This window comes from Cervus canadensis, chromosome 9, assembly GCF_019320065.1.
Source record: "Cervus canadensis isolate Bull #8, Minnesota chromosome 9, ASM1932006v1, whole genome shotgun sequence".
Classification (NCBI taxonomy): Eukaryota; Metazoa; Chordata; class Mammalia; order Artiodactyla; family Cervidae; genus Cervus; species Cervus canadensis.
Window position 1 is genome coordinate 76,506,657 of NC_057394.1, and position 21,312 is coordinate 76,527,968.

Sequence of the window (21,312 nt, forward strand, 5' to 3'; positions counted from 1 at the left end):
GGCTTAGTTGCTCTGCTGCAGGTGGGATCTTCCTGGAGTGGGGATTGAACCTGTGTCCCCTGCATTGGCAGGCAGATTCTTAGTCCCCGAACCACTGTGTCCCCTGCATTGGCAGGCAGATTCTTAGCCCCCGAACCACTAGGGAAGCCCTTGCTTACTATTGCTCTATAATACAGTCTGAAGTCAGGAAGCCTGGTTCCTCCAGCTCTGTTTTGATTTCTCAAGATTGCTTTGGCTATTCGGAGTCTTTGTGCTTCCAGACCAAGATTTTTTGTTCTAGATCTGCAAAAAATGCCCTTCCATCATTTGGTAGGGATTGTACTGAATCTGCAGATTGCTTTAGGTAGTAGAATCATTTTGACAATATTGATTCTTCCAGTCCAAGAACATGGTGTATCTTTTCTATCTGCTTGTGTCATCTTTGGTTTCTTTCATCAGCATCTTACAGTTTTCAGAGTAGAGGTCTTTTACTTCCTTGTTGTTCATTGTTCAGCTGCCCAGTCATATCCGACTCTTTGCGACCCCCATGGACTAAAGCATGCCAGACCTCCTTGTCCCTACCATCTGCTGGAGTTTGCCCAAGTTCATGTTCATTACATCAGTGATGCCATCCAACTGTCTCATCCTCTGATGCCCTCTTCTCCTTCTGCCCTCGATCTTTCCCAGCATCAGGGACTTTTCAAATGAGTCGTCTGTGTGCATCAGATGACCAAAATATTGGAGCTTCAGCTTCAGCATCAGTCCTTCCAGTGAATGTTCATAGTTGATCTCCCTTAAGATTGACCGGTTTGGTCTCCTTGCTGTCCAGGGAACTTTCAGGAGTCTTTTTCCACACCACATTTCGAAGGCATCAGTTCTTTGGTGTTCTGCCTTCTTTATGGTCCAGCTGTCACAACCATATGTGACCACTGGGAAGACCATAACCTTGACTATACGGCCCTTTATCAGAAGAGTATTATCTCTGCTTTTCAACTGTCTACACTGTCTAGGATTGCCATCGCTTTCCTGCCATGAAATCAGAAATCAGAATTCATGGCTGCAGTCACCATTTGCAGTGATCTTGGAGCCCAAGAAGAGAAAATCAGTCACTACTTTCACGTTTTCCCCTTCTATTTTCCATGCAGTAATGGGACCAGATGCCATGATCTTAATTTTTTTAATATTTAGTATTAAGCCAGCTCTTTCCCTCTTCTCCTTCACCCTCATCAAGAGGCTCTTTACTTCCTCTTCGCTTTCTGCCATTAGAGTGGTATCTTCCGCATGTCTGAGATTGTTGACGTTTCTCCCACCTATCTTGATTCCTGCTTGTAACTTATCCAGTCCTGCATTTCTCATGATGTGCTCAGTGTATAGGTTAAACAAACAGGGTGACAGCAGACAGCCCTGTCATACTCCTTTCTCAATCTTGAACCAGTCAGTTGTTCCATACAGGTTTATAACTGTTGCTTCTTGACCCACATACAGGTTTCTCAGGAGACAGGTAGGATGGTCTGGTATTCCCATCTCTCCTAGAGCTTTCCACAGTTTGTCATGATCCACATAGTCAAAGGCTTTCGTATAGTTAATGAATCAGAGATAGATGTTTTTCTGGAATTCCCTTGCTTTCTCTATAATCCAGTGAATGTTGGCAATTTGATCTCTAGTTCCTCTTCCTTTTCTAAACCCAGCCTGAATATCTGGAAGTTCTTGTTGCATATAATGCTGAAGCCTAGCATGCAAGATTTTAAGCATGACCTTACTAGCATAGGAGTAGAGTGCAATTGTCTGATGGTTATCACATTCTTTGGTACTACCCTTCTTGGGAATTGGGATGAGAATTGACCTTTTCCAGTCTTCTGGCCACCGCTGGGTCATCCAGATTTACTGACATAATGAGTGCTAAATCTTGATGGCATCATCCTTTAGGGATCTGAATAGTTCTGCTGGAATTTCATCGCATCCACTAGCTTTATTAACAGCATTGCTTCTTAAAGCCCACTGGACTGCACTCCAGAATGGCTCTGGGTGACTAAACACACCATCGTAGTAATCTGGTTCATTAAGATCTTTTTTATACAGTTCTTCTGTGTTTTCTTTCCATTGCTTCTTGATTTCTTCAGCATCTACTAGGTCTCTACCATTTTTATCCTTTATTGTGCCCATCTTTGGGCAGAATGCTCCCTTGATGTTTCCAGTTTTCCTGAAGAGATCTCTAGTCTTTCCCCTTTTGCTGTTTTCTTCTACTATTAAAAACTGTTTATTGAAGAAAGCCTTCTTGTCTCCTCTAGCTATTCTTTGAAACTCTGCATTTAATTGGATGTACCTTTCCCTCTCTCCCTTGCTTTTTGCTTTTCTTCAGTTCATTTCAGTTCAGTCACTCAGTTGTGTCCGACTCTTTGCAACCCCATGAACTGCAGCACGCCAGGCCTCCCTGTCCATCACCAATTCCCGGAGTCCACCCAAACCCATATCCATTGAGTCGGTGATGCCATCCAACCATCTCATCCTCTGTCGTCCCCTTCTCCTCCTGCCCCCAATCTTTCCCAGCATCAGGGTCTTTTCCAGTGAGTGAGCTCTTTGCATCAGGTGGCCAGAGGGTTGGAGTTTCAGCTTCAGCATCCGTCCTTCCAATGAACACCCAAGACTGATCTCCTTTAGGATGGACTGGTTGTATCTCCTTGCTGTCCAAGGGACTCTCAAGAGTCTTCTCCAACACCACAGTTCAAAAGCATCAATTCTCTGGTGCTCAGCTTTCTTTACAGTCCAACTCTCGCATCCATACATGACCACTGGAAAAACCATAGCCTTGACTAGATGGGTCTTTGTTGGCAAAGTAATGTCTCTGCTTTTTAATATGCTGTCTTGGTTGTTCATAACTTTCCTTCCAAGGAGTAAGCGTCTTTTAATTTCATGGCTGCAGTCACCACCTGCAGTGATTTTGGAGCCCAGAAAAATAAAGTCAACCACTGTTTCCCCATCTATTTGCCATGAGGTGATGGGATTGGATGCCACGATCTTAGTTTTCTGAATGTTGAGCTTTAAGCCAACTTTTTCACTCTCCTCTTTCACTTTCATCAAGAGGCTCTTTAGTTCTTCACTCTCTGCCATAAGGGTGGTTTCATCTGCATATCTGAGGTTATTGATATTTCTCCGGGCAGTCTTGATTCCAGCTTGTGCTTCCTCCAGCCCAGCATTTCTCATGATATACTAAGCATTTAAGTTAAATAATTAGGGTGACAATACACAGCCTTGACGTACTCCTTTTCCTATTTGTCCAGTTCTAACTGTTGCTTCCTGACCTGCATAGAGGTTTCTCAAGAGGCAGGTCAGGTGGTCTGGTATTCCCATCTCTTTCAGAATTTTCCACAGTTTATTGTGATCCACACAGTCAAAGGCTTTGGCGTAGTCAATAAAGCAGAAATAGATGTTTTTCTGGAACTCTCTTGCTTTTTCGATGATCCAGTGGATGTTGGCAATTTGATCTCTGGTTCCTCTGCCTTTTCTAAAACCAGCTTGAACATCTGGAAGCTCTCAGTTCATGTATTGCTGAAGCCTGGCTTGGAGAATTTTGATCATTACTTTACTAGCGAGTGAGATGAGTGCAATTGTGCAGTAGTTTGATCATTCTTTGGCATTGCCTTTCTTAGGGATTGGAATGAAAACTGACCTTTTCCAGTCCTGTGGCCACTGCTGAGTTTTCCAAATTTGCTGACATACTGAGTGCAGCACTTTCACAGCATCATCTTTCAGGATTTGAAATAGCTCAACTGGAGTTCTATCACATCCACTAGCTTTGTTCGTAGTGAAGCCTCCTAAGGCCCACTTGACTTCACATTCCAGGATGTCTGGCTTCAGGTGAGTGATCACACCATCATGATTATCTGGGTCGTGAAGATCTTTTTTGTATAATTCTTCTGTGTATTCTTGCCACCTCTTCTTAATATCTTCTGCTTTTGTTAGGTCCCTACCATTTCTGTCCTTTATTGAGCCCATCTTTTCATAAAATATTCCCTTGGTGTCTCTAATTTTCTTGAAGAGATCTCTAGTCTTTCCCATTCTGTTGTTTTCCTCTATTTCTTTGCATTGATCTCTGAGGAAGGCTTTCTTATCTCTCCTTGCTATTCTTTGGAACTCTGCATTCAGATGGGTATATCTTTTCTTTTCTCCTTTGCCTTTAGCTTCTTGTCTTTTCTCAGTTATTTGTAAGGCCTCCTCAGACAACCATTTTGCCTTTTTGCATTTCTTTTTCTTGGGGATGGTCTTTGATCACCGCCTCCTGTAGAATGTCATGAACCTCTGTCCATAGTTCTTCAGGCACTCTGACTATGAGATCTAATCCCTTGAATCTTTTTGTCACTTCCACTGTGTATTAGCAAGGGATTTGATTTAGGTCATACCTGAATGGTCTAGTGGTTTTCCCTACTTTCTTTCTTCAATTTAAATATGAATTTGGCCATAAGGAGTTCATGATCTGAACCACAGTCAGCTTCTGGTCTTGTGTTTGCTGACTGTATAGAGCTTCTCCATCTTTGGCTGCTGAGAATTTAGTTAATCTGATTTTGGTACTGACCATCTGGTAATGTCCGTGTGTAGAGTCTTCTCTTATGTTATTGGAAGAGGGTGTTTGCTATGACCAGTACATTTGTGAGCCTTTGCCCTGCTTCATTTTGTACTCCAAGACCAAATTTGCCAGTTACTCTTGGTATCTCTTGACTTCCTACTTTTTCATTCCAGTCCCCTATGATAAAAAGGACATCTGAGGTCTTGGGTCATCTTTATTATCATTACTCTGAATTCTTTTTTGGTTTGATTGCCCATCTTCGTTTAACTTATTTATTCTTCTAGGATTTTATCTTGTTCCTTACTCTGGAATATATTCCTCTGCTGTCTCATTTTGTCTAACTTTGTGTGTTTACTGTCCCACAGTCTGCCGCATTGTAGTTCCTCTTGTTTCTGGTGTCTTCCCTCTGGTAGATGAATATGGCCCAAGAGACTTGTTCAGGCTTCCTGGTGGGAGGGATTCATGCCAGCCCACTGATGGATGGAGTTGGGTCTTATCCCTCTGGCTCTGTTAAGAGGTGTGTTTATAGGTGTGTGTGTGAGCTCAGGAAGACTTTAAGCAGCCTGTCTGAAGGGCAGGGCTGTGTTGTTTGGCCTGAGGCATCTCAGCACTGTAACCTTTGGGCTGTTGGGTGAGGCTAGGTCTTGGCCTCAAATGGCAGCCTCAAGGACCATTCATGCAAATGAGTAGTCCCCAATACCTCTGCCACCAGTGTCCTTGTTCCTGCAATGAGTCACAGCTGCCCTCTGCCTCCCCAGGACACCATCCAAAACTAGCAAGTAGGACTGGGCCAGGCTCTTATGAAGTTACTGCTTTTTCTCCTGGGTCCCAGTGTGCATGAAATCTTATGTGCACCCTCCAAGAGTGGCATTTCTGCTTCCACCAGTTCTGTGGAGTTCCTGCGGTCAAGCCCCTCTGGCCTTCAAAGCCAAATGCGCTGGGGGCTCCTCCTCCCAATGGCCAGACCCCCAGACTGGGGAACCTTGACCTGGCACTTAGAATTCTCACTCCTGTGGGAGAACCTCTGTGATGAAATGATTTTCCAGTTTCTGGGTCACCCACTCTGTGGGTGTGTGATTTGATTATATGGCAAATGGAACCCTCCTACCATGTTGTTGTGGCTGCTTTTTTATCTTTGAAAGTAGATTATCTTTTTTGGTAGGTTCTAGTCATTTTTCCTGATGGTTATTCAGCAGATAGTTGTGATTTTGGTGTTTTCGTGAGAGGATGAGCTCAGGTCCTTGTCTGGGGATCTCTCCGAGGGTTCTGTTAAAATGCAGATTCTGAATCTGTAGGTCTGGCGTAGGACCTGAGGATCCGTGTTTCTGCCAGGCTCCCAGAAGACGGAGGTAATGTTGATCTGTGTGCTGAGCAGTGAGGTTGTAGAAGGGATAACACCAAGCTTTGGAGAGGGATATGCCTTAAATGGTAGTACTGTTTACTGATTTTTTTGTTAAAGGATATGATAAAGGCTACAGATGAACACCCACAGGGAACAGATGCATAGGGCAGGGTTTGGGGAGAGGGCACAGAGCTTCCATCACCTCTCTGGGCACTCCCAGTTGTTCCCTGCCTGGAACACTCCTCTCCACCACCCCCCCCCCCCCCCCCGCAACCGCCACCTTATTTCTGTAATTCCACAATTCACTGAAAGGAACAGCGTTAGTTTGGAACCCGAAGAGCCTTAAGAATCGACTCTATGCATGTTTGTACACACGTGTGCAATGCTAAATTACAAGGATCTTTATCTCACATCTTTACCAACAGTAACAGTCTTACCTATTGGTGGGAATAAGACATTCACATGCCTCTAAAATGTATGGTGCTTTTACTGAAATACTCAATTTGGACACTACAGGTTAATCAAGTTATGTCTTAAGTTGCAGTACACCTACCTGAATTGCTTTTTTATGCCAGTGGATAAAGTATGTGACATTCTGGGGCTAAAAAGCATGGTGGTAGGAGGAGGTGTTCCTTCTCAGAGGTGAGGAGATAGGCATCTAAAGGAGAGGGCAGATACTCTACTCCTCCTCTCCTGTGCCTGCCCCTGGGGAAGTGAACATTAAGGCTTCAGTAACAGAGGGAGAACACGATACTCCAGGAGACTTGAGGGCAGCTCTAAAGCCACTGATTGTTGCGCTCCACTGGGGCCTATTTGCAGCTTCAGAGGGCCCTTCTGCTTCACTAAGGGAGAGGAGGTTAAGAAACAGGAAAAGTAGAACTCTTTCATAGTAACTAACCTGTTTAAAAAAATAAGAAAACAGTAAAAAAAAAAAAAAAACCAAAAAACCCACTACTTCTTATGACTACAGATGATATTACTGAAAAACTCTCTTTTTTAAAGAATAACCCAATCATGATGGTTCTTTGCTGGGTAAGAGGCCACGGTGGAAAATTCAGTCACGACTAATCAGTCCTTTCTAGTGGGGGTCCCAGCAGAACTCAAGAGTTGCCTAGTGTTGTTAACCACAGAAACCTGCATTTTGTGAAAATTTTTTTTCCCCAGGGAGATTGTGATTGTTTTTTCCTAATGATTATGGTTAATCATCTTTAGGGTAAGTTGAAAATCATCAAAATAGTATGTTGACAGCAATGTCCAGAAAGTCATTAAAACCAGTTAATAATTGTATCTGTGGTAACATTAAGAAAATCTTGGATCAGACTCTGTTGTGGATACTTCTAGAAAAATTACTGCTTATGATTTAGTTGTATATTAGAAAGCAAGTTACGTTGGTTAATCTAAGGAGTATGAATAGGGAGACCATAGAAGTTAGATTGTTATGTGTTTCCATGATCCTGTTTTTTGAGTTGGGTGAAGAATAGATGGGTTATTGTGAAAGAATAGAACTCTCTACTTTTTCCTTATCATTAATGAGTCTCTTTCAAAATTTTAAGGATGACAACCTAATGACAGGCTGTGGATAATGAGAGCTCTTTTTTTCGGGTTTCTTGCCTCTGATTGTAGCGAGAGCTGGTTGAGGGTTACAGTCTTTGGTGTCTACCTCAAGAGGTTACAGAGACCCCCCCTCTTCCCAGGGTCATGGTACTTGCTTCACAACCCCCTGGCTGCCAGTCATGGAACACACAAGTGTGGTACTCCTTGGGATTGTCACCATGGCAACCCACATGCAAAAATATAAATCAAAGCAAAAATCTTCATTAAGTAGAAATAAAACCTGTGGTATCTTTTTGTTTTTTTGTTTTTTTTTTTTAGTTTAAAGGCAGTTCTAAACAGAATGTCAACCGAGATTACATCACAAAAACTTTAAATGTATTTACAGAGTGAATAAGTTACATAGATAAACTTTGAATATGTTTCTGATGTGCAACAGGTTTACATGCACACAGCTAACACTTGACAGCATTAAATTTAAGGAGAAAACTTAAGAATGGCCCTTTACATATATATTACAAATAAAATGACATTTCTTAAGAAACGAAGTGACAACTCATATTTTACCTTTATGTCCTATTTCTGGCTATCCATGTGGATATTAAAATATGCATGCGTAACAGGTGGAAAGACTTGGAATTTATAATGTGGATGTCTTTAACTTTTTTCTACAAAATGGCAAAGTTGGTTAAAATTAATACTCATCCTTTTGTAGTATAAATATGTTCATAAAAGCAACATTCTAGTAAAAAGCAGCCAAGATCCTTCAAAAAAGGTCTATCTGGACCATTTTTGGTGCAAGGGTCTTAATCACAGACCCCTGCAAAGAGATCCAGGGCTTACCGAGACAGTAGCCTAGCAACATAAGAAAGGTACTTCATAGCAGCTCCTTTTAGATACAGTAATGGTATTCAAATTTCAGTGTACATTAAATTGTCCATTTACAATTCCCTTTTCACATACACAGGCTGTCAGCTTTTGACCGTCTTACAGTTTTCAGTGGCCAGCTTCATTCTGCCTGCTCCTTCCTCAGCTCACCTCACACACACACAAAAAAAACAAAAGCAAAAAAAAAAAAAAGGAAAAAGAATGTACAAGTTTTAGAATATAAAATATTTAGTGAAGAAAACATTGCACTTTTGCCAATCTAAAATTGTTTCTAGAAAGGAAGATATTGTTCAGAGTAGTTGGCTTTGGTATGCAATGGAAGTCACATCTTCAGTAGTGAGTTGCATTTGCTCAGTAAAAGGATAACGTGTTTGTGCCACACAGAATGATGGGTGGAGGCTGTTCCAAAACTGTCCTATGCTACCTTGGTTCTTAGAGTATTGCTACATGTGGGAAGTTCTGCCATCCTCTTTATGAAAAGTCCTACAGGTAACAAGAGGGAGAACAGTCTGACCAAGCCTTTTGAAGGCTGAGAAGACACTGAATGACGTCACCCCAGCACGGCAGCACCCCCAGCTTGGCACCCATGGGGGATGGGAGGCTCCTGTCAGAGACTAGTGCCGGAAACGCTGGAATCTGGAAGAAAGGCAGTGAGGACCCGGTAGCTCTGGGCCCTGCGGATCATGTCCCGGATCTCCATGTTCAACTCCATCAGCTTGGTGCAGATCTCAGTCAGGCTCTGGTTAGACCCCACCAACGCGTAAGTGCCCGTCTGTCCCAGAGTTTGATGACGGAAATAAATATTCAGTAGTGTCTGGACCTCGTCGTCAGAACTGCTTCCAAAGATGTCATTGGGCCACAGACTTCTGCAGGCAGAAAAGAGCAGCAGAGGTTAGAGGCACTGTTAATTTATAAGGTTGAGTCTTTATTAGTACAAGAAAACTACTTTCTGAATACAAAAGCTTTTATTGAGATGAAATTCATACACTATACAATTCAGCTATCCAAAATATAATCCTGTGGCTTTTTTGGTTAATATTCAGAGTTGTATAAACATCACTATAATCAGTTTTAGAATATTAATTTTTATTGGTTTTGATAAAATCTAAAGTGTAAAAATATCAGAATAGGGGGTTTTCCTTACTGTCTAGTGGTTAAGACTCTGAACTTCCACTGCAGGGGGGCATAGGTTTGATTCCTGGTTGAGGAACTAAGATCCCACATGTCACACTGTGTGGCCAAAAAAAAAAAAAAAAAAAAGAAAGCCCGAATGGAATCCTATAATCTTAAAACATTTATTTGCTATAGCATTGTGGTTACAGTGAATGTGAATATACTATGAAAATATAGGGAGAAAGTCCCCAAAAGGATACATTCAAAAAATTAGTTTTAAAATTATTTTGGAGCATACTTTGAAGTGTTTAAACATTTTAGAGATGACAGATAACTAGAACCAACACTAATATTTCAGACAATAACTTCTGAAACCTGATGTTTCTGTCATGGTAGTGGGAAGGATCTGAGGAGGATTTATATAAACATCTCAATGTTCCTTCCATGGTGATTTAGTCCCTAGCCCTGACAAAGTGACTGTTAGGCATGCATTTCTTTTAACCATCTCTAACTAGTGGGCTTCCCAGGTGGCACTAGTGGTAAAACACCCGCCTGCCAATGCAGGAGACTTAAGAGATGCAGGTTTGATCCCTGGGTCGGGAAGATCCCCTGGAGGAGAGCATGGCAACCCACTCCAGTATGCTTGCCTGGGAAACCCCATGGACACAGGAGCCTGAAAGGCTACAAGTTCATGGGGCCAAAGAGTCAGACATGACTTAGCGACGAAACAACAATACAAATAGTCGCGTTACCTGCATTCCCTTATTTGCCGTAAAGCCTTGCCAAGTTCGTTGTTCTTCAAGCACTCAAGCATGGACTGGATGGCTGCCTCAGTGGATGCGAAGGTTGGCTCGGACCATGCCCCCTCGACGTAAAGAGGGTCAGCTGCAATGGCTGCAGTGGCTTCCTTCAGGTTTTTCTTTAGGTCACTCAGTTCCCTGGACATATTTAGCAGCTGTTAAAAAAAAAAAAAGTATTTTTACTATATTTAGTTGAAGGCTGGATTTTACATCCCCAATTAAAATTGTATGAGATCTGGTTAAGCACAAGCTTAATATCTCAGTAAACTAAAAACAGAACTGATGGAACTATACTGCTTGATATATGTAGGGCTAAGGGGCTGTATGCACTGAATAACTGTATCAACAGCTGGCACACTCTCCTTGTATAAAAGATTGACTCCTCCTAATGTTTTCTATTTAAGTAGAAGGGCACACATAGAGGTAAAATGCACTAGAAGAACAGGCAGGGGAGCTGGGTAAAGCTGGGTAGATGCCACTTCTGCATTCTTGACTACTACACGGTCAAGCAGATAGATTCTTATGTGCCTTCAGTGCTGTGAGACTGAAGATGTTATATGTTATCCACCTCACAGCTTAAACAGTTGGGCACATAAGTGCCCAATAAATGTAATCATGAACATGGACCTGTTTGAAGAATAAATTTTTATCCCTATCCCTATGCATTGGAAATGATGAAAGACATAATTTTAAGGGAGAGGAGGAAAAATCACAATGTCATGTTAGTATTCATCACAGAGGTAAGGATACTTTGCCTCAGATTCACTGGAACCAGAAGATCCTGTATTATTAAGAAATAAGTCATAAAGAGAACCTATGTCACTTCTAGTGCTCCCAAGTGTACTGTTGAAGATAGCTGTATTGCAATTTGACCTCAAGAGCATTTAAAAAAAGAACAGATGTGAATTTAAAGGTTTTTTTCCCTTCCTAATGCAAACTGAGGATGCCTGTTTTCTTTGGGAAGTTGATTTACCCAACATCTTTGCCTTTCTTCATTCCCAGCTTGCTCACTGAACAAGCTATAGAACTGAAGCCCTCAAGGACAGTCTTCACGCAGATGCTGCTTAGACACAATGATACACTCCAGCCCCGGGCTCAAAATTAAATGAGGTTAATAAGCCTTTCATATAAGTTGTTAGACTGTCTTAGACACACAGTTTTTAAGCTTGAAAGTGAATTTCTTATTTCAAATCTAGGTAAGTTTTAAATATTGTAGGCGTGTGAATATTGTTGCTAGGGTGAGCACCTCCCTTAGAACTATGCCAAGCTGGCCTCCCCTGGATCCTCAAGGCTGTCCTTGCATTTTGTGTCCAGGTAGGTCACTTGCCTCACCCTAGTCCTGGCACCACCAAAGGAGCATGGAAATAAATATGAGACACTAGTGTTTTAAGACTTGTGCTTAAGTGAAATGATTATAAATGTTCAAGTGATTTTATTACACATAAACTGGTGGGTGGGGGCGGGGAGAACAAAGGAAAAGCAGTGCTGAGCCCATGGCAGGACCTGGGGTTGGGGGTGGGGGGGCTCACCTCTGGCATGGAGCTGACTTCGTGCACCTGGCCGATGAGCTTACAGTAGGACTGAAAAAGCAGCAGCAGCTGGAAGTGTAGCTTATACAACCTCTGACACAGTTCCAATTGCTAAAGAGAGAATTTGTGTAGGAAGAAATAGTTACTAAGGATCATTCTTATATAGTAAGTGAAATCTTAGTGGAGACTTAACATTTTTTCTTTTTAAAACAAGGAAGCGTAACTAGCTGTTACCATTCTAAATAACACAGAACAATAAAATCCAATCAGTGAATATCAGTGAGAAACTCACAGTATAATATAGAATAAAACAAATCCTGGAAGATTACTAAATAGAATTAGTAGCTATAAAGGGACTTGGTGAACTGCCAAATTTCCATTATATTTGTCTATTAGATTTAATATCTACAAATTACAGCTGCAGTTGTGTTATAGCTGTGGTTGTGTTCATTTTTATAAGCTATATGTCTTTTAAAACATTTTCTTTTTATTAAAAGTATATTTTAAAGGCATGACATTAAGTGGTTCTAGGTGTCAAATTTTATCAATCCAGGAGACACTCGAGAGATGATTCCTTGTGACAATTCTGGCTGCCACTCAGGGTGCAGGCACAGATCTTAAAGTCTGTAAACACAGGAAGAAGTCATGTGATTGTCTAAGGTTCTGTGCCAGTTTTACCGACAGTTTCTACTCAGTGCTCAACAGATACTTGTTGAATTAGATATAAAAAGGGCCCAAAGTGCTTACAAAAAGGAGAAATGATGAAAAGCATGCAAAACTTTCTGTGGAAAGAATTTTTAAAAACTATTCCTACAAAATGGGCCTTGAGCCCTATAGACATCTCTGGAATTGAAAATTTTTTCATTATACAGCGTACATGTACTGTAAAGTAAGGATAAACCATGAGTAATTCCAACACCAATGATCATGACTACTGTTTAAGCCGTATCTGCTTAATGGCTTCTAAACTTTGCCTGTTTAATCCCAAGAAAGGTTTAGCTCCTCAGTAGAGGACGGGATTCTGCCAGAGGAAAAGGACAGCTTTCACCAGATAGAACTGCATGGCTCAGCAGTCAGCAGTGAAAGTGGGTTAAATATGTGGCTTAAACCAACACTTCACCATTCAAATGTGGTTAAGTAAGGATAAACAGGGCCTTTCTTTTACTCTTAGTGTGTGTGAAAGTTGCTCAGTCATGTCCAACTCTTTGTGACCCCATAGACTGTAGCCCACCAGGCTCCTCTGTCTGTAGGGATTCTCCAGGTAAGAATACCAGAGTGGGGTGCCATGCCCTCCTCCAGGGGATCTTCCCAACCTGGGAACTGACCCAGGTCTCCCGCCTTGCAGGTGGATTCTTTATCATCTAAGCCACCAGGGAAGCTTAATAAGACTAAAAGAATGCAGAATTGAGAGCTGCTGAGGTGCTTAGGTGACTGCTAAGGTCACCTCAGCTGCTGAGGTGACTTAAAATTATTTTCCCCAGATCACTTTAAAGAGAGAAATGACAAGAATTAAAATTTAGGTTTTTAGGAAGAATATTCCACTAATGGTATTAACATATGTTTGATCCTAATTTTTAAAAATGACTCCAATTCGTGTTAAGACCATGCTGGATGGACTTTTTCTTTCTCCTCTCTCTCTGGCCCTTAGGGCAGGGGGAAATTCTACTTAGATTTATGTGATCTCTCAGTGCTTATAACAAGCCTAAGTTTAAAGAAGTAGCTATACTCACTCGTTAATGCAAATTAGGTCTTTGGTTGTTTTAGTAAAACATTTTACGATCATTTAAACTTTTGTTTGTGGAAACCTTTCAAAATCAGGTATTAAAGACAACTTCCAGAGACTCGCAGATAAAAAAAGTATCATCTAAAAACTGAATGTTACCTTTCACAAGTTAGGGTGAAACCCAGCTGTGAAAACCCTGACTTTCCTAAGTGTCCAATAATGGTAGTTATTACTAAAAATACCCCACCTAGCGCATGAGAGTTCATAGCAACATAAGTTTCTATTTGTGGAGGAAAGCAGCCTGGAATGCTAATAAAAACTACATGTCTTAGTCTACCAAATAAAAGAAAATGAAACAAAAAAGGGAAAAACATGCTAAGAGATATAATAGTCACAGTAAAAATAAGATTTGTTATGGGTCCATGCCTAAATGGACAAAGTATGAAAGAAAGTTAACTTACTGCAAGAGATTCCATTTGCTACACAGCAAGCATGGCACAGGAAACAAAGGAAAGGAAAGAGAGTACAGGGTCAGTGTACTGCATGCAACAGAAAGCACGGCCCTCTTCAAGAGCAGAGCCGTCCAGCAGTATTAGCATCGCTCGCCCCACCGTGATAAATGCTTGCAAATGTGGTACCCATTCAACATGCACAGCGGTCCAGTTTAAGACAAGCTCTAATGGGAAATGTGTCATTGGAAAACATAATTTGTGATCCTTTAGATTCTTTGATTAGTTGCTTTAGATTCTGTTGGTCTTGGAGACAGTAAGCGAAAACTTGTATTGCTTGAAGATTTTAGTGTTTAAATGTGAATAACATGTAAATGTAGTAAAACTGTGAGGATGCCATTGGATTAATTTGGAAGAACTACCGCCCCAAACAATCATTGCTAAATGTTAGTTAAGGCAAAGTCTTTAATGTGCTTGGCTCCATATCTACTGAACTATGACTATCTAATTAGCATATATATAATTAATCTAAGTGGCATTTTCTTTAGTCATATTGCTTTACACATTGAGAATATCTGACAGGAGTGAGTGAAAGTCTCTCAGTCGTGTCCGACTCTTTGCGACCTCATGGACTATACACTCCATGGAATTCTCCAGGCTAGAATACTGGAGTGGGTAGCCTTTCCCTTCTCCAGGGGATCTTCCCAACCCAGGGACTGAACCCAGGTCTCCCGCATTGGAGGCTGATTCTTTACCAACTGAGCCACAAGGGAAGCCCTCTGACAGGAGAGCTAGATATTATTTCAAAGAATTGAATGTTGTCTTCATCCTCCCGAACAAGTGTGAGCTATGACAAGTAACCTTGCATTTTATTTTTTATAATTTTTTTCCCAGTAGTGAATTTCTAAAAGTCTTCTAGAACCAACCATTAAGTCTAGAAGAATATAATTTTTGTACCTGGGCCATGTTCAACTACAGCTATCATATTTTTGGTGTCACCATATTGTAATCATAGACTTGTTAGGGAAGGTTTGTGTATGTGGTAAGAGATTACCACAACCTGACAGAACATTAAAAAAAAAATCCACTTGGCCATTTCTAACTATGGGTCAATACATCTGGTTCTGGATTTTCAAAATATTTAAGGATCTTCTATTTCTAATCACCGATAACAAAAACCACTTATTTTAAAACTCTTTCCAAAAAAACCTGAATTATCATCAGTTTAATATGTTGTACTTAACATAAGGTACAGTATTCAAAACATAAAACTATCATTATTATTAATAAAACTATCAAATTATTAGTATCTTCAAACATAAAGCATCATCAGTACCAACTCCCTTACCCCCTGCCTTCTAAGGGTTTCCTCTTGTCTCACTGCTAGTAATACCATGTGGGTCTGGCACATTGATGACTGCTGTATCAAGTTTATTGAGTAGTTTTTTTGACCCTGGCTGTAAATACCTTTTAAATCTTTAAGCCTGTGATACAGATTATACAACGCAAGTTATTTACTATTTTCAAGAAAACTTTATAACCATTATGCTAGACACTTTTATAACCAAACCTTACATACTACTGAAAGACAGTCACACAAGAAAGGATTACAGGGCTAGTCTTAAATCTACACGTACAGAGTCTCCACTGTGAGGACTTTTTAGAAAACATCAAATTTGATTGAAATGTTAGTAAGCACCTTAGCATGTAACTGTTTCTGCCATGGAATTTACTTTCCAGAAGCATGGAAAGAAGCAAGTACTGAGCAATTACAGGGTATTATGTGAAGAAACTTCTGTCTTTTTACTGGTTTCCAAAACAAGGTTGTAATCCCAGAAGGTCGTCAGATCAGCTAAAGGAAAATCTTCTCTGTTCAATGAAGGCCAGTGAGACTTTCTGACTCCAGCCTGGTGCTAAGGAATTTCATTGTCAACAAATTCCTCCCACCTGGCACTCAGGGCACAAAATTGTGTTTCTTGGGAGATGGCCAACTTGACGAACACCAGTTCTCAAAGTCCTTCTTATGCACTCCTTTTTAGGTAGGCTAGTCCAAGCTGCATTGATATTTACTATCTCAAAAATCCTTTCCTTGGCCTCGGACCGAGTTTGCATTTAGAGCTTCAAAAAGATAGTGAAAAATGCCTTTCAAGGAAAATGTTAAACTTTTTCCCCACCCTGTGCTAATATTTTCTGGTATCCAGGTTGTAAAAATAATCCCTTTAGAAATCTTTACAGATGTATCTGTTTTTGGTGATACAGGATTCTTTTGAAAATGTGGAAATGTCACTGTTTTATTTGGTCACACGGATTTTCTTTAAGCCCTGTTCCTGTACACCTGATACGGCTTGATTTATTGAACTGGATTTAGATGTATGTTTTCTCAAAATGAGAAGAAAAATTGACTCAAAATATTAAGAACCCATCATAGACAAGGTAGCTTTAAAGCCTAGACATTTAGGCAGCAGTAGCACAGCCATTCTTGTTTCTCTGTACTCTGTTCTGAAAGGAGTGCTTTGCTTATGACAGCTAGTTACGTGAAAAATCTAAGAATTTTTCTTTTTTTTTTTTTGCATGCAGGATCTTAGTTCCCCAACCAGGGATCAAAACTGCCCCTCCCTGCATTGGAAGTGTGGAGTCTTAATCACTGAACCACAAGGAACATCCCCCTTAGAAACTTTCGACATGTCAGAAGGTAAGTCACAGTATTACTGTTGATATATTAGCTATGGTTTTTACCATGTTTAATCTCTGAAAGTCGCTGGTTTAAACTAAACTCGATAGAATATAGAAAATCTAGCCAAGTGTTGAAGCTTTCCTACTTTTGTGTTGCATGTGTCACTTCAGTTGTGTCTGACTCTGTGACCCTAGGAGCCCCTGGGCTCCTCTACCCATGGGATTCTCCAGGCAGGTGTACTGGAGTGGGTTGCCATGCCTTCCTCCAGGGGATCTTCCCATGCCAGGGATCGAACCTGTGTCTTTTATGTCTCCTGCATTGATAGGCAGGTTCTTCACCACTAGCACCACCTGGGAAGCCCACTCTGTGTTACCTAGATGCTTGTAACCTCCTGAGCAGGTAGAAACAATATGTTCTCACTGTTGCTAATATCACTTGGCTCTGGCACATTGATGACTGTTGTATTACATTTATTGAATAGTTCTTTTGGACATTTGTCATGAATATCTTCCAAAATTTTGAAAGGTAAATACGTTTAAGCCTCTAATATCGATTGCACAGCTTGAAGTATTTACTTTTCAAGAAAACTTCCACTTCAGGAGGCATTTCCTTAGTCAGTCTAGAAAAGAGATTCCTTATAGAGAATGACTGACTATCTGAAGGATGAAGTTTAATGGGTTACAGTTTAGCTGGAGAAACATCTTGTCTTGTTCAACATTTAGCTGCTTGTTCAATCTGTAGAACAGAGGCTGCAGGCTTCTCCCATTCATGGATTAGGCAGGGATAGGAAACACACAACCAAGAGGGTTAGTGTCCAAGAAGATTCTATGATGATTTGAATGTAATAAGATAAAATGTAGTGGGGCTAAATGTAAATTATTGTACTTGAGTCCACAGAGTCGAGTGTTCAAGTAGTGCTCAGAAATGGCTGTGAAATTCCATGTCCATCAGCTAAAATCACTTACAGCAGATGAAGCGATGACCTCTGCAGCTTTCCTAGGGCCAGCTCCGCAGAACCAGAAGTTGACCTGTGCTAATTCACTGAAGGCTTGAGGCTGTGGCCTGGAGAGCCCAGAGCTGCAATGCTTTACTCTGACCTACGTTTCTATGAACTTCAACTCCCCAGAAGCCACTCCACAATGAATTCCACGGGCAACGGAAAGGTCAATGCTAGCTTTTAAGTCATGTAGAGATGTGTCTGTCTTCAGGATGTGCACAGGCGGAGAAAGCACTGGTAAAGCCATGTCTGGGACTCACACGCCCACCTTGTTTTACATCGTATTTACTGTGCGCTGTGCCTCATTCTAGAACTGGTATTGTAGTCACCCAGTAACCTAAAGTATTAACTAATCATGCCTGCCTTAAAAAAACAAACAAACAAAAAAACACTTCTGTTCCAGAATCCTTCTCACATATTAGAAGCACTTTTCTCAGGAGCACAGTTTGTTCTGTTTCGTACACGCACTAGGAATCCTCCTCCAAGGTTCCTTCCAGGAGGGAGCCCAGCATTCTGGCGCTTGCGTCTTAGTACACAGAGATGGTTCTCACAGCAGCAAAGAGGAACACGCGTTTTTCTCTAAAGGCACAACCCTTTCTACTTGGCATTCACTTCCCCATTTTGGGGCTTTAGGTACAGAGGCTCATGTTCCTATCATAAAGAAAACAACATCGTGATGGTTGGCTCTTACCTGCAGGGTCAGGAACTCACTGCACAAGGATGGTGGAGAGCCACCAGCTCAAGGTCACTGCTGCCACTTTAGGAAGGCAGGCCTGGTGTTGCTAGTTTTTTGTTTTTTTTCTATTTTAAGAGATGCCAGAAATGCTGTTTTGAGGGTATATGTGAACAGTTTCAAGTTTAAAATGTTGAGTCAATTAAAAAACTTGTACAAGCTGAATAAAACATGTCTGTGAATTGGTTATAGCTTATAGGCTACCTAAGTGTAAACTTTCCTCATTAATTTGATGTAACAACTTTACACTGAGAACAGACAAAAAATCAGAAAATATCAACATCTAGAAAACAATTATATTCTCTTCCACAAATTCCACAGTAATTTCTCACTTTTGTCACCTGTTAAGAATGACTAGAAATCAGTTTGGCGTTATGGGTCAAGCCTTGGGGTCAGGAGACTTCACATGCCTGTCTGTACATGGTCATCATCTCTGGCCAACTGACACCTCTAACTGTTCAAGAGTTTGCTAGGTTTAGTAAGGTAAGCACTAATCCTTCTACAAAGTCCACACTTCTCTGAAATAGAATATACACATGGAGTAATTTCTGGCATGTTGACTTTGCAGTTTATATCCAGATATAATTTTATTTTCCCCAGACATAGATTCTTCAAGTGAAAGCTTACTTCCTAATCCCTGCTTCCATCTGTCCTTATGCAAAGAGTGCTCAGAATAATGGGCAACATCAAACTATTCCAGAAGACAGAGCATCTGACTTAAAAAAGAGAGCTGGAGTAAATCACTGGAGGAAGTGGTGCTCTGAGGTCAAACATTTGTTGGGTTTTACTTTGGAATGGAAGCCAAATGGTAGCTCTAATTAGAAAAATAATCTCCCACCAACTCTGGACATAAGATCAATATTTAAATGGAGCAACACCATCATTTCTCCACAAAGCTCACCTTGAAGATGATTTCTCATCCTTTGAAGGCCCCACACTCTGACATGCTTTTCTCGATGTGATAGTGTAATTACAAGTTGACATCTCTGCCTTGGCCAGTAAGTAGCCTCCTAACCTGTCTTCCCGAATCCTCGCTTGCTCACTACGTCTGTTTCCACAGGAGTGTGAGAGAACCCCAATCTAATCATCCCCTCCTGTTAATAACTTTTAATTGGTTCCCATTGATGTCAGGATAAGCACCCAAGCCCTGCATGGTCTGGCTTCTGCAACTTTTCTCCTGGTCACTTCCTACCTGCCCTGCCACAGGCTCCCTTTAGTCCTCGCAAAGGGTCATGTTCCCTGCCACTTCGGGGCCTTTGCAAGCTCGCCAAGCCCCTGCCCCCCACCCCGCGCCCCTAGCGCACTCCAGCTCAGAGCTGAGATCTCTGCCTGAATGGCACCTCTGTGGAGAAGCCTTCCTGGAACTGCCCTCTCGTTAGGCCAGGTTCTCTGCTATATCTTTTCATAGCTCCCTGTTCTCACCTATCCTTAATGGCACTTGTCACAGTTTACACACATATGACTGTTTACGTCCATCTCCCTGAATAGATCAGAAGCTCTACCCAGGCAGAATTCACTGTTGTACCCACCATGGGGGCCACTTGGCAGTAACTATAGAATGAGTGACCTCACGCTTTTCTGCTGTGTTTCCTTTACAAGGTGGCACACATTGATAAACCAGCTGGACTGAGGTGTGTATTTAAAGCAGATCTAAATGAGAAGAAAAATCTGAGTGATTGCTGAGAGGTCAACAGAGACTTTCTTCACTGAAAGAACTAAGTGGTTCAGTGAAGAAGTAATGATTTTTTTTTCCTCTTTTTAAAATTTTTAATTGAAAGATAATTGCCCTGTGACATTGGTTTTATATTTTGAATGAGGAACAGTTTTATTAGGAAAATGGTTAGTATAGTTAGTGTCCAGCAGAAAGGTTATTTTTATACTTCTGCTTTTCCAAAAAGAAGACCCTCCTTCACCAATTCCATCAACACACCATCATGCTTGGCTCTAATGTCATTCTTGCTTACTGTACAGGTCTCGTGTGAATGTATGGGATGATGCTTCCTCCCTCTTCCTTTTTCAAGTTCCACGCTTCTTGGGTATATCAAAACCAACACACAAAGTCAGCACAGAAAAGATAAACTCTAACAGGTGTTTATTACCTTTTCCTCTGAGTCCCCTGGTTGACAGGTAATTACTCCATCTCTTGATCCTCCTGCAAATGTCGCCTTACAATTTGCAAGCCACTGTTGTCAGAAAGAGAGAGACATAGGTAAATTCAGTGGTGTCTGAATTTATGTTTATCATCAGTTCTGTCAGGGAAAATAAAATAGATTAAGTTTCTAATCACAATAAGATAAAATTTTGCTGCAATGACCGTTTGAAAGTTTTTGGTTAAAGATTAACAATTTAAAATTAAAATACCCATTTATATGGGTTCAGAGATGGCCATTTTAAAATTTCAACATTTATCACGTTATTGTTGTGATGTACCTACCCTGAAAAATAGTGTCACTACACCACTCCAAATGTTTGTATAAATTAAATCCACATACAGTTAGAAACCTTTCATATGCCTGAGATTAGGAGACAGGGCCAGTACATCTTCCCAGGCTGGCCCAGCCTGGGCCATGCAGCCTGGCTTTGTTATGTTGAGGCGGCTTCTATGGGGCAGGTCTTAACTGTAAGAAAGACCTTACAATAACAGCCCAGCTATTTAAAGATTCTGCCAGCTTAACTATCTAGAATAGTAACTAGTATAGATGTGAAAGGAACCTTTGGGTAGAAAACACTAGCACTGAAGAGCTGAAACTCACACTTGACATCAAAAGACTGGCTTGTTCACCAACCAGAATTAAAGGATTACTTTTATTATCTGATGCCTGAGAAGCTGGAAAACAGTTGACAGTGAAAGAGCCACAGAAATAGAAGACAAAGGGAATTTCTGCAGCAGAATGTCAAAACTCTCTCTTTGACAGTCATGGAAATAAATAACAAGAAACAAAAAGCCAGGAACTTAAGGATGAATGTCTTCTG

General features: G+C 41.0%; 2 protein-coding genes across 10 annotated transcripts in view; one reads left to right on the top strand and one right to left on the bottom strand.

Annotated features, from left to right (window-relative positions):
* The window catches only part of ZAR1L (zygote arrest 1 like), an 83,723-nt gene that overhangs the window by 55,094 nt on the left and 7,317 nt on the right, over nucleotides 1-21,312 (top strand). For all 4 annotated transcript variants that reach the window (XR_006271131.1, XR_006271130.1, XM_043477470.1 and 1 more), the window contains one exon: nucleotides 16,513-16,627. Coding sequence is in view for 2 of the 4 variants with exons in the window: in XM_043477470.1 (XP_043333405.1) it covers nucleotides 16,513-16,627 (115 nt within the window). In the remaining 2 variants the exon portion in view is untranslated. The remainder of the gene's footprint in view (nucleotides 1-16,512; nucleotides 16,628-21,312) is intronic.
* The window catches only part of FRY (FRY microtubule binding protein), a 424,070-nt gene continuing 410,547 nt past the window's right edge, over nucleotides 7,790-21,312 (bottom strand). For 5 of the 6 annotated variants that reach the window (XM_043477466.1, XM_043477462.1, XM_043477461.1 and 2 more), the window contains 5 exons: nucleotides 20,439-20,522; nucleotides 13,948-13,965; nucleotides 11,764-11,874; nucleotides 10,187-10,389; nucleotides 7,790-9,187 (listed from right to left, as the gene is read on the bottom strand). In XM_043477466.1, coding sequence (XP_043333401.1) covers nucleotides 8,929-9,187; nucleotides 10,187-10,389; nucleotides 11,764-11,874; nucleotides 13,948-13,965; nucleotides 20,439-20,522 — 675 coding nt within the window. In that variant the 3' untranslated portion in view covers nucleotides 7,790-8,928. The remainder of the gene's footprint in view (nucleotides 9,188-10,186; nucleotides 10,390-11,763; nucleotides 11,875-13,947; nucleotides 13,966-20,438; nucleotides 20,523-21,312) is intronic. The other variant, XM_043477465.1, reaches the window with a different exon arrangement.